Source organism: Neltuma alba, unplaced genomic scaffold (genome assembly GCF_004799145.2).
Source record: "Neltuma alba isolate B1F8T4 unplaced genomic scaffold, ASM479914v2 tig00011637_pilon, whole genome shotgun sequence".
Lineage (NCBI taxonomy): Eukaryota > Viridiplantae > Streptophyta > Magnoliopsida > Fabales > Fabaceae > Neltuma > Neltuma alba.
In genome coordinates, this window is record NW_021636285.1 from 81,388 (window position 1) to 94,422 (window position 13,035).

General features: G+C 31.5%; 1 protein-coding gene across 3 annotated transcripts; it reads left to right on the plus strand.

The window, feature by feature from the left end:
- The first annotated feature begins 9,349 nt into the window (after positions 1-9,349).
- LOC114715963 (acyl-coenzyme A thioesterase 9, mitochondrial) lies at positions 9,350-12,556 on the plus strand. Of its 3 annotated transcripts, none has more exons than XM_028900878.1 (5): positions 9,350-9,776; positions 10,356-10,533; positions 10,902-11,377; positions 11,900-12,028; positions 12,116-12,556. In XM_028900878.1, the coding sequence occupies exons 1-5, from the start codon at positions 9,369-9,371 to the stop codon at positions 12,266-12,268; spliced, it is 1,344 nt and encodes a 447-aa protein (XP_028756711.1). In that variant the 5' UTR covers positions 9,350-9,368; the 3' UTR covers positions 12,269-12,556. The 3 variants fall into 3 exon arrangements, with proteins under 3 accessions (XP_028756711.1, XP_028756712.1, XP_028756713.1); XM_028900879.1 differs by having other exon boundaries at positions 10,908-11,377; XM_028900880.1 differs by having other exon boundaries at positions 10,989-11,377.
- The last annotated feature ends 479 nt before the right edge of the window (positions 12,557-13,035 follow it).

A 13,035-nucleotide genomic window follows, 5' to 3' on the forward strand; every position in this document is an offset into this window, starting at 1 on the left:
TGGCATCAAAGTATAAATTTTAGTATTTTAGATCCATCACTTCGCTTTCGTGTATTTTGGAAGTTTGTAGATATATGAGTTCTGATCTGGATATTGTTTTAAGCATGTTTATGTTTTGTATCCTGAACGCATATGATATGACTGACATGAGCTAGTTATTAAAGATTGCATACTGATAACCAAGTAGAATTCAAATCAGAGAGTCCTTTCTTCCAAGTCAAACTCAAATGTTTAAGTATCAATAGTTATCTGGTAATTATAAGCTGTCATCATGCATTTAAATTATTATAATTGCAACTATTTAACATCTTTGATTTTTCTTAAAAATCTAGGTCCTTATTCAATAAAAAACTTTTCTTATTAAAAAAAATCAAGAAAGTTAATTTTTGTACAGCTGTGAAACACATATATAATTGAAGATAAATTTGAACAATATAATAAAAACTTTTTAAAATCTGATCTCATTTTAGTTTTGATTTTCTGAAATTTGAAACTAGTGTTTTTAGTTTTTAAAATTCACTCTAACTTTAAACGTTAGTTCCTGTAAGTTAAATATTGACAACGTGGCAGAAACACTGTTGGTTTTGATGAAGTGCTCATATGACTTCGACATTTTAATATATAATATTTTATTTTTAAAATTTGATCTCACGTTGATTTTGATTTCTCAAATTTGATATCATGTTGATTTTGATTTCTAAAATTTGAAATTAGTGTTTTTTCCCTTAAAATTTACTTTGTCTTTAGTTGCCAAAAGTTAAATGATGTTAAATATTGCTGATCTAACACAAACACTGGTAATTTTGATGATATGACCATTTGATTTGGATATTTTAAAACAAAAAGGTGCCAACTTAAAACGACGCACTCCAACTGTGAAAAAACCAAAATAGAAAGGAAAGAGGAGTTAGGTCAAGATGACTCACTAGTGCCGATGAAGTGTGGCGTGTAACCTCTTTACAAATTAATCTGTCCATTATATTCTTATAATTTTACTTAATTTTTAATTATATTTTTATATTTTTTCTTTTATTAGATTATATATAGATAATAACGTCAAGAAAATTAACGGCAAAGTATCCACAATAAAATAATAAAAGATCAGGAGTTGAATTTAAACTTTAAAATGTCAAGGAGATAATATGCAACGAATCCGTAGTTTAGGAGGTTTGCATAATTTAGCTTTTTTTTTTCTTTTTATTAGATTCTTACAGTTTTCCCAATTATAGTAATTAGTCCCATTTCATAATTTCTTAATTATTAGGATTGTTGTAAATATTGACTAAGTCACATGTAAATTTCTAAAATATACAAAATAAAAAAGATTTTTTAAAAATACAATAATGATGGAATAAAATTTCTTTATTATTAAAATAAAAAATTATTATACTATGTGGATCGTTATACTGAGACACCAGGAGCCTAATTAAATCTTAGAAAGCATAGTGGATTGGGAATATATAGAGGTTCGCTAGGACTGGGCGTCGGTAAGGGGAGTGGTCAAACATAGATAAAATAAGACGGTTGGCCTATCATCTCCCTATCCTCTTTTTGTACATTATACTCGTTGAGACTCATCAATGATCACCATTACTCTTCTTTTTATTATTATTTAAATTTTTATAATCACCCAATTCATCATTCCCTTGAGTGTAATCTACCCAAAACAAGAGTGCTATGGCTAAGAAAGGAGATGAAATTATAGGAAGTTGGAGATTAATTTTTCATTTATTGATTAGAATAAAAAGAAAATCACTCACCCGATCCTTTATACTATCTCTGGTACTAATTATACGACCTCGTTTGTAGACTATAAACTAAATCTTATAATTAGTACCAAAAGTAGTATTTCTTTATCCAACACGCCGTAAAAACTTCAAGAAGGAACAGATTTCATTAAACACGTTGGGAAGGGCCCCAAAATTAAGGGGCAGCACCAAGCGGCAGCTGACACCCGATCCCATTGACACTCGTCATGGATACACACATATATACAATGTTTCATTGATAGAGTACAGTACTAAGATCCATCGTGATTGTTAGAATTAAGATAATCTATGTTTTCTTTGGCACAAGATTGCACACTAATCCCAAGAGAGTACAAACTTACATTTGTCAGCATCGAAAAGACACAACAGACTGGCATGTAAGAAAGCCAAAAGCACTATTCTGAATGTCCTTGAAATGCTTCGGTGTATCGTCGCCCAAAAATCAACTGACAACAAGTGAAGCTAGCGCCATTAAAACCACCTCGAGTAGTATTCCCAGCATTCAGAATAGCACTACTGCTTTGTTTTGAAGATGATGGAGCACGTGAGGGCCCATCAATGTCGTTGCCTTTCTTGCCTTTCTTTTCTAATTCTTTCCACTCCCTGATCTGCTCTAAAACATCACGTGGAGGCTTTCCTCCTATATGTTCAACGTCGGAACTGAAACATATAATAGTTTTGTCGCTGAAGGGCTGACGAAAACGACATAGTTCAGGCCCAAAAAGATCCACCCAAATGCCTCTAAAAGGATCACAGTGTAGGGTGATGGAATAAGACAGACCTGATCCCCCAGCAAGGCCTGTAACGAAATCAATTTCAGCCTCGTCAGTTTTGCTTGAGCAATAATGCAGCTGACCTTCTCTCTGATGAAATTTATCTCGGTACTGCCTTACGCACAGTCCTGGTTCGTCTGTTCGCCGTGTGAATTTCCCACTACGACTACGAACTTTAAATTTATGAATCACGTACAATTCTCTGTGATCTCTTTCAGTCTTGATCTCCATGCCTATTCTCACGGGATTACCTACACATAGGCCATCTTGGAGTGTGAAAAGCACCTTATCTTCTTTTGCTCTCCAATAAGAAATGCAAGTGCGTGATGGGTAGGAACGGGAAGTGTAAACCAGAGCGTGCTCCTCACGAAACTCTTCGCTCGACCATGAATACATCTTAACACTAACCGCAGGATCCATAGGCATAGTACTGGCCCATGGGTTAGCCAAGGACATGGGAAACATTTTCAAGCAAGAGACCCCAGAAGCATGTGTTAGATTGAAATAGAATATTCAACATTATAATAGATATATATATATATATATATATATATAATATGGCCGTCAGGAAAGTAGCAAGCATAAATTCAGACTTCTTTTGAAAAGCAAGAACTCGATTCCAATCATTAATGTATATTTTAGTGGGAGCACGCTTCATTGATGAAAATATTCCAACACATCGATTGTGATGTGAAGTATTCAGCATTGAGGGACGCATGGAGCACTCTGAGATGATCCTATAATTTTCAGACACGTAAAACTGTATGAAGGTGAATAAGCCCTATTCATTGAGCCTCTTGATGGGAAGAAACCTCTCAAATTTCCCCCTTTTTTTTGGGCCGTAAATATATAGGTTTTGTCATAAGATATTGAAAGAGGAAAGAAGTGGTCCACTCGTTGAGCCTTGGTCGGATCGGGATTAAACCTGAGCTTGATGCACCACACAAGAAAGAAGAAGATATAGCCAATAGCTCAATGGCTGGAGTAAAGAATACCTCAGGGAGGCACAAATGAAAATTTTGATTTTTCCCCCTCCTTTCCTTCCTTTTTTGACCAACAGGAAAATTCGAATCGGAGATCTTATTAAAGGGGACAAAATCTCTAAAAACATTTTAAGAGTTATACTCCTCCTGTCCTCAATATAAAACCCCTTTTATGCTATAATTTACACTACAAAAGGGGTCTTATATTTAGAACTGGAGAATAATAATTAGATATGGAACAAGGGCACTAAGAGCCTAAAGAGGAGGTGATGACTGAGTGAGGGGTTTCTCAAATAGATTCCTAGAAAATTGATATTGATTAAATTGGATTAGATTAATTATATTAGATTTTGAATTCTTATTAAAATGTCTTTATAAAGCATTTTAATAAAAAAGCTGAAAAAAATTAATCTGCCATATAAAACATATTATTTTAGCCAAATAAAATTGATATAATTTAACCCTTGAGAGTTGGTTTGGCCAAATGAGCTAATTACTGAAGTGACAAATTAAAATTCGACTTCCCATTGAAAAATATGTTTATTTTTAGTGGCCGACTTAAGCTCGATTAAGATTAATTGTATTTAATAGAAGGATAACTACTGCGAGTTATGAAAAAAATTGACATAATTTAATTACCTAGGACTAGATGTGTTATTATATATATTATATTTACAAAATGTGCGCCTTCATACAAAGATGAATATGCAATTTGGTTCAGCTAAAAGGTAGATGATGGCTCTTGAATATGTACCGGTATTTTTTTTTAATTGATGTAGATATTCTTTTGTTGGATAGAATCCCGTTTAAAGCACTATATGATGTCGCTTTCGGCAAGGATTCAAATGTCGGTATTTTATATTTTAAGGGCCCCTAAATGTATCAACGTTCTATTTAAATGTGAAAAATATTCTAACACTTAATTCAGTCTGATAAATACAACATTATGATAGCAATTTATTTAAGCTTTTTCCTTGCAACCTGAATTGGGATATCCAATTTTTATACAACCTAAACTGCAACCAAAAAATAAAAACTGGCATCCGATTCCAATTCAACGCCTAACATGTTAAAATGTTCAAATAAGAGTGAATAGGAATAAAATTAAGCTTCATAACAATAATAATAATACTACCTCCGGTCCTTAATATAAGACCTTGTTTGATTTGTATTTTGGTCCTAAATATAAGATCTCAATCGACTTTGTCTCTCATAATTTATGCATTTTTTTCAATGTAGTCCTCCTAACAATAATAGTTCTAGCCAGTATACTTGGTTAGCAAGAATATTTTAGGAAAGACAACACATATTTATTACAAATAACTAACTTAACTTCATTCTTTAATTTTTTCAAATTAGTCAACTAGCTTTTATAACTAGGACCGGAAGTAGTATATAATAAAGTTGAGTTGATGATGGTCTAATGGGTCTTCGTCTTCGCTGTTAAACTCTGAGCAAGGCCATTACTGCGTGTGATGCGAAAAGCACCTTGTCGCATTATAAACATTCGCTGCCATGTAATGTGGATGCGAAGAACTTGCATAAATACTTGAAAATAACTTTTGCAAAGAAGGAATTCAATTCCCTTATTATCTTTCATTAAAATATAAAAATAAAAGTGATTTTGGGAATCTCTTTATTTCCCCACATATCAAAATTAAAGTAAAGTTTAAAAACAAAATATAGATCTATGCACCTTTTGGTATAAAAATTTCTTCAGGCACAAAAAATGGTAACAAAATTTCTAGAAGTTATGAATGTTCAAAAGAAAAATGATGCATGTATAGTTTTATTAAGTTCATGCGAACGTTATATGTAACAATTATAAGTATAGTATATTAGCAAAAAAATAATGTTGCATATATGTGTACAATATTATATATATATATATATATATATATCAATTGCAAGAATAATTACACAAAATGATGTATATGTATATCACTTCTTGCCGCCTCCATCCTTTTTAACAAGATTCATTTTAGACTTTAGAATTATCTGAGCATTAAATCTATTTTTATTAATTTTACTCTAATTAATTTTTTTATACATTTTCTTTTATTATTTTTCTCATTATCACTCTCTCATGTCATTTATGCACTTATATATAAAGGCACGTTTATAAAAACAAATTATATTTTTATATATTTATTACTTTTAATTAATTTTAATTGTCTTTTTTGCAAAATAGTCAATTTTATTAAATTTCAAAAAAGAAGTATAAACACCAATAGCCGAAAGTGCAGACAAAAGAAAAGACTCAGACCCTAGAATACAACCTTACTAGAGAAAACATAATAGAAAACAATGCAAAAAAAAAAAAAAACACAATCAAACAGTAAAGAAAGCAAATAAAAACAATACAGAAACCAAACACAAGGAAAAGACAACTAGACCAACATTAACCAACATCATTACGGCCCCCAACACCAATCCTGAGGCAAGCCACGTTCTCAGCAAAAGAGTCCGTTAAATTAGCATCACGCCAAAGAATCTCATCAAAAGACAGTGATGGTGATTCCACCCATCCTGAAGGATACACTCCCTTGTTATAGGACACAGCAATAAAATCTGCTGCCTTATTTCCCTTGCGAGGAACAAGAGAAATATAATAAAGAGAGGGAGTATTTCCTGCATCTCCCAGCCATCTGTCCAATCTAGTCCATCAAGAGACGTCTTCTTATAGCACCAGAAGATCTCAGCACAATTTACCTCAACAGTCGCACTCTGAATCTTCAGCTCCTTAAGCAAGAGCAAAGCTTTCCTTAAAGCCATAACATCAGCTACCACCGCCGAATATTATAAATTATAATAAAAAATAGCCACATTGAGGGTCAAATCTTCTTAGCATACTCCTTCTTGATTAGGTCCTATTTATAATTTTAAATTTCAGAAGAGACGTAATTCTTTTTATTAGCTTTATTTTGGGTTTGTTTTCACATTTAATATATTTTTTTCTAATTTTTAGACATATTTATTATATGTTAATTAGTTATTTAAAACTTATAATAAAAATGGAAAGGAAATATATCAATAGCTATCTAGTAATTATAATCTGCCATCATCCATAGAAATAATTGTAAATGTAATCATTTCATATCTTTGATTTTCTTAAGCGGTCCTTAATAAATGAATTTTTTTAATCTGAAAAGCAAAGTACAAATGAATTTTTTTGTTCAGCTGTGAAATATATACATTTATATAACCGAGCATAAATTGAACAATATAATTAATTTTTGTTAAAAATAGATATCTTACTTTATTTCCCTTTTGCTGTCCATGGAAATTGGAATTTAGTTTGCCATGTTGCAAGTGACTAATCTCTCTAATAATTTATGTTTTTTTTTCTGCAGTTGAATTTAATTTAGTTTTTTTTTAAGGGTTTTCAGATTTGGGCCACCAGGGTATTTGCGCTCAATAAAATAAAAAATATTACACACGCAGAGAAACAAGTTCTTATATTTATTTATTTATTTTATATAAGAGTTTATTTAATTTTTATTTTAGTTTTAAATATAAGATTCAGATCCATTTTTTTTATATTTATTTATTTTTTTTAAGGTAGTTCTTGTAATAATGGTAATTCTAACCAATATACTTGATTAGTAAAAATATTTTAGGAAAAACAACATCTATTTATTACAAATAACTAACTTTATAAGCTTTTTTTAATTTACTTAAATTAGTTAATTATTTATATTAAGGATGTAGTATATGATATTAGATTAACATAGGAGATCAATCGGATATATTAGTTTCATCCGACAAAAGGGTTTGGGGCAGCCTATCTCCTTTAATATTTGCGAAAAGTACATTTGACAAGAAACACTTCCAAATCTATGGTAACATAAGATTTAATTAATTAATTTAGATAGATTAAGAAATTTACTAAATTACTTAATTATAATATATGCTACATTGTTGCTATATTTGGTCCTTAATATAAAAATCAGTTAATTAATTTAGAGAGATTAAGAAAATTAAATAAATTGTTTTAAAGTATTATATTTATCATTTTTTTAAAATTAATTTGCCCAACTTATGAACTCATATATAATATGATGATAAATGTAAGTATTTGATTATTTGAAAGAGAATATGAAACATAAAGTACTATAATAAAGTAATTTTTTAAATCCCTTAATTTTGTCAAATTAGTCAACCATGTTTTATATTAAAGATTAGATGTAGTGCATCAATTTATAAGTAAAACAAATTAGTTAGTAGAAAAACAATAAATATAAATATTTTAAAGTAATTTAGAAACATTCATAATCTTCCTAAATTAATTTAAAAGGTTTTATATTAAGGATATGAGAAATTTTTTATTTTTCTTATATTTTCGTAAAAGAAATAGTGTAATTTTTTGTCTCACGCTGGAAGATATATATATATATATATATATATATATATAGACACACACTCACTTGGGGTAGGGTCGTACATATGAAAAGAAGCAAGTTGCTGGTTTGAAGCAAGTCCAAGCCAAATTATAAGCTTGAGACGGTGGAAGTTCAGAGACATATAACGAAGTCTTCGTAATTTGATGGACTTGATTTGTCTAACTGATTTCAGCTCCAAAAAAAAAAAAAACAAAAGATTTGTCTAAGTGATTTGTTAAGTTTTGCAAAAGGTGATTTGACATTTTCAGGTTGCGTGCCATATATGATCGGGGAATATTGGGAGTCTGCACTTGATTTTTTCAATTATTGAACTAATTTTTAATAGTTGAGACTTAAAACTAAGTAAAAATATTATAATATTACTTTTAATTTTTAATATAAGAACTAATTTAACTTTTAATTTGATTCTAAATATAAGATATTAATCTATTTTATTTTCATATTTATCTATTTTTCAAAATAATCTTTATAGCAGTTACATATATTAAATGTTCAATCAAATGATAGTTTTAACTAATACTACTACATAATTAGTAAGGGTATTTTAGGAAAGATAACATATAATTATTATAAATAACTAACTCAATAAATTTTTATAATCTACTCAAATTAATTAACTAGTTCTTATATTAAAGATAAAAAATAATAAAAGGTTACCATTTTACACATTTATTTATCTATTTTTTTAATTATTTAATATTTAATATTTTAATAATTTTTTTACAAAATAAATTTCAACCCTGGAAATTTGATCTAATAATAAATATTAAGTGAAGAAGAAGTGCGGAAAAAAGAGCTTGGCAGAGACATTCTCTTTTAGGAAGAAAATAGTTGCTGTGAAATAGAATGTTTCATAGATATGTTATTTTATTTTTTTTATATAACTCACTTATAACTTATTTTCATATATTAAAAAATACATTAAATTGATAAAATTTTATAAATTTATTCTTATTAAAAAATTTTCTCTCGCATCTACTAATCATTTTCAAACCTTTTTTCTTCTCTTTTTTTTTTTTAAAAAAAAGAATTACGTAAAAGTAAAATTGGTTGGTAAAATGTAAAAAGGTCAATGATTAAAAAAAGAAGCTGAAATCTTATAAATACCAAATAAGGAATATCAATAAAAATTTATTGTCATTTGTAAATTCAGATTTGTCACTATCAAATAAAATTGTGTTATCAAACTTAATTTGAGATTTACAAAATTTTCAAATTCTTTTTCTGTTATTCTCCCTATGTAAAAAGATAAGGGTGAAATTAAAAAATGTGTTACTTACTTGCTTATATATATTCCCATGGTCAAAATGATCTTTAATTTCTCAAAAGTCAATCATGATTCAGAAGTCAAACCACTCCGCACTAAACGCGATTTTAAGTAATAACTTGAATTTCAAAAGAAAAAAGAATTTCGGTTTTCAAGTCCATAGCTCTACGAGGATGGATTCGAGCTCTTCTCCTTCGAGCACGATCTCCGTGAAGGGTACAATCCCCGTGGCTTCAACTTTCGTCTCTCCTTCGATCAATTTCCCTTCGCCTCCGGCCAATGCTTCCTTCGGCGACCGGAAACCCATTGCTCTGTGGCCGGGAATGTACCATTCGCCGGTGACAACCGCTCTGTGGGAAGCCAAGTCGAAGATCTTAGTGAGACAGCTCGACCCGCCGAAAGACGCGCCTCCGCAGAGCGCCTTGCTTACGAAAACTCCGTCGCAAAGCAGGACGTGTATACTGTATAACTTCTCCTCTGATTTTGTACTGAGAGAGCAGTACAGAGATCCATGGAATGAGGTTCGGATTGGGAAATTGCTTGAAGATCTTGACGCCCTAGCGGGAACTATTTCCGTCAAGGTACGTCGCTTTGAATTTCTCCATTGCGTTTAGTAATTTTTGGGGAAAATGCAAGTACCCACTGGGACTCGACTAAGCTGCAATGATCCCTCAACTTTGAAAACCCTAAAAGTGAGAATCTGGGTAGATGGAATGAGAATGATATTAAAAATGGTAGTGTGTATGAGCCGAATTTCATGTATTTGCAATCATTCCTCCTTTTCTGGAGCATCACTGTTCGTAGGAAATCAGGTTCTCTTGCAGTAACAACAAAGCATAGCACCCTGATCTCCATTTTGTGCGCGTATTTAAAATTTTTAATTTTTTTTAAAGAAAAAACTACGATCTAAATCTAAATTCTAAACTAAAGTTAATCTTTTGACAGTTCACTTTAAGAAACAACAATAGAAAATCATTAAAATAATAAAAGTAATCTTTTAACAGTTAACAGTCTTCATTTCATGGGAATTGATTTTCTGGGCCTTTTCATCTCTGCTTGCAGTGATTTAGTGTGTTAAATGGCTTTATAGCTTCAAAAATAAAATCATCCTCCAAATTTTACTGAACTAATTTATAATTTATATTTTCCTGTATAAACAGCACTGCTCTGATGACGATAGCACGACAAGGCCTCTGCTACTGGTCACTGCTTCTGTAGACAAGATTGTCCTGAAGAAGCCAATTAGTGTTGACATTGATCTCAAAATAGTTGGTTCTGTCATATGGGTTGGCCGATCCTCAATTGAGGTCCAGCTTGTGGTATCTCAGTCCAAAGAAGGTGCTATCACATGGTTCTAAAAATTTGAGTATTTTAGAGTGCCAAAACTTCAAACAGACTAGTTTCCCATTGGCTTCGTCATGATTTTGTCGGTAACTTGGTCTTCATATGTTATGATGTTATCCATACCAACCCATCTGATTCAACTAATGAACTGGCCATTGAACCAATCTGGTTCAAACAAATGCACTAGTTGCAATTAAATTCAATTGGCCAGATGACCGGCAGTGATTGAACCTGACCTATTTTCTTTTTTCTGCTTTAATCAGTTTTATATTGTCTCATATAAATATGATATACCAAATTAAATCTTGTTTAGCTGTCTATTTGCTTTATAGTTGGATTTCTAAGACGCATGTCTAAAATAGTTGCAGAGGGCTCTAATGATTCAGACTCTGTAGCACTCACAGCCAACTTCATATTTGTTGCACGGGACTCAAAAACTGGAAAGGCAGCTCCAGTTAATCGACTTTCGCCTGAAACTGAACCTGAGAAGTTACTTTTTGAACAACGTGAGGCAAGACATAATTTTAAGAAAAGGAAAAGAGGAGGGGAGTGGAAGGATTTGGAGAATGGAAATCTAAATAGACTCAAATCTCTGTTGGCAGAGGGAAGAGTTTTCTGTGACATGCCTGCCTTGGCTGATCGTGACAGCATTCTTCTGAGGGATACCCGCCTTGAGAACTCTCTAATCTGCCAGCCTCAGCAGCGGAACATCCATGGCCGAATCTTTGGAGGATTTTTAATGCATAGAGCATTTGAATTGGCTTTCTCAACAGCATATGCTTTTGCTGGATTGGTTCCATGCTTTCTTGAAGTTGATCATGTTGATTTCTTAAAGCCTGTGAGTATTCTGTCCTTTGTTTTCTACTTTCATCATATCTTCGTCAAAATGACTACTATTAGAAAATCCTTAAATCCATACCCTTGATTAGCTCATCTATAGCATAATTTTACAGCACATGCGCACAGGGAATATTCTTTGAAAATATTGTGATCAAATCGGATTCAACTATAACCACTGCTAAAAAGAACATATATGATTGAGTTGGCATATTGTTTGCGTTCGAAAATCGTCAGAGAGGAAGAGAAAAAAGGGATAGACTTTTGTGCTTTTTTTTTTTTTTTTTTGGTGAGAACTTTTGTGCTTTTTGGTTCCAGCCTATAAGGTTTCTTTCTCGGTCTCACACAATGAACCTGCCAATGTTTTGCTATTCTTTTTATCAATTTGTTTGAATGAGATGTGAACTGATGCAACTCACGCTATAAGTTGTTTTGACTGATTACTTGATCTCTATATGATTAGAAGGGAGTGAAAATCAAGCTATTTGTTTGTAATCATAAAGACAAGGATTTATTTGACCAGGTTGACGTCGGGGATTTCTTGCGTTTCAAGTCCTGTGTTCTTTATACCGAACTTCACGATCCAGATCAGCCACTGATCAATGTTGAAGTTGTTGCTCATGTTACTAGACCTGAGCTGCAATCTAGTGAGGTTAGTTTTATTGAACTACACTTTGGACAATAAAAAAGATTGTGGATTGATTCATCTTGCTTCCCTGTTTTCTTTGGTTCGATACAGGTATCAAATACTTTCCATTTCACTTTCACAGTACGTCCTGAGGCAAAGGCAATGAAAAATGGCTTGAAACTTCTAAAGGTAGTACCAGCTACAGAAGAAGAAGCTCGTTTAATATTAGAGCGCATGGATGCTGATAGTGATAGTTTGCAATGATCTTGAGAAGGATCATTTGTACGCTGGTGAATTAAACAAGAATTGGCAGGAAGAGAAAATGGGGTAAAGCTATAATTAGGTTTTAACTTAAGGAGAAAAAGTGTAATTCCCCTGCTTATTTTACCACGGTCCATTGATAATGCTAGTATTTTGCAGCGCAAGTACTTTCTGCTCCGATCCCTACCATGGAACACATCCTCTACCCAACGTGAGAGGGAGGGTTGGATTTGGTCCGAAATGTTATGCCTAATTATTTCAAGGGTTATAATTAATTTATTTATGTAATTTAATTTCTTTTAATTTACTAAGTATTATAAGAATTAGCAGGAGTACTTTTTAGATGATATGAGTAATTCTTGTTATCCGTCACTAATTAGGTTATTCATTACATTTTTTTCGAGATCGCTCAAGTTTAAAGTTCCTTTTTTTGCTTCTCAAAATGGAGTTCATAACTTTTTAAATATGGTCAAATTTAAGAAATTTTAAATTGATTTTCAAACAAATTTAATGATTTAATCATTTTTCCTTAGTTTTGGTGAAATAGTCTGAGGTATCTTATAATAGGGATTGAACTATTGGAGGGGATATCATTAAATACACGTGGACCTTCCTTTTTGAGTTCAACCTAATGGCACAAAATCCATCATTTGAGTGCATAATAGGTAACTGTTACTTTTACAGGGATTGACAATATTTTGTATACTTCATTCATGTAATGTGATTTTATTGACATATAATTAAGATACTCATATAATTTATCAACAAAT

Bases quoted from the DNA above. Each gene is read 5' to 3' on its own strand.
- LOC114715963 (XM_028900878.1), top strand. From the start codon at position 9,369: ATGGATTCGAGCTCTTCTCCTTCGAGCACGATCTCCGTGAAGGGTACA. The intron at 9,777-10,355 runs GTACGTCGCTTT...CTGTATAAACAG, and splicing joins CGGGAACTATTTCCGTCAAG to CACTGCTCTGATGACGATAG. The intron at 10,534-10,901 runs GTGCTATCACAT...TGTCTAAAATAG, and splicing joins GGTATCTCAGTCCAAAGAAG to TTGCAGAGGGCTCTAATGAT.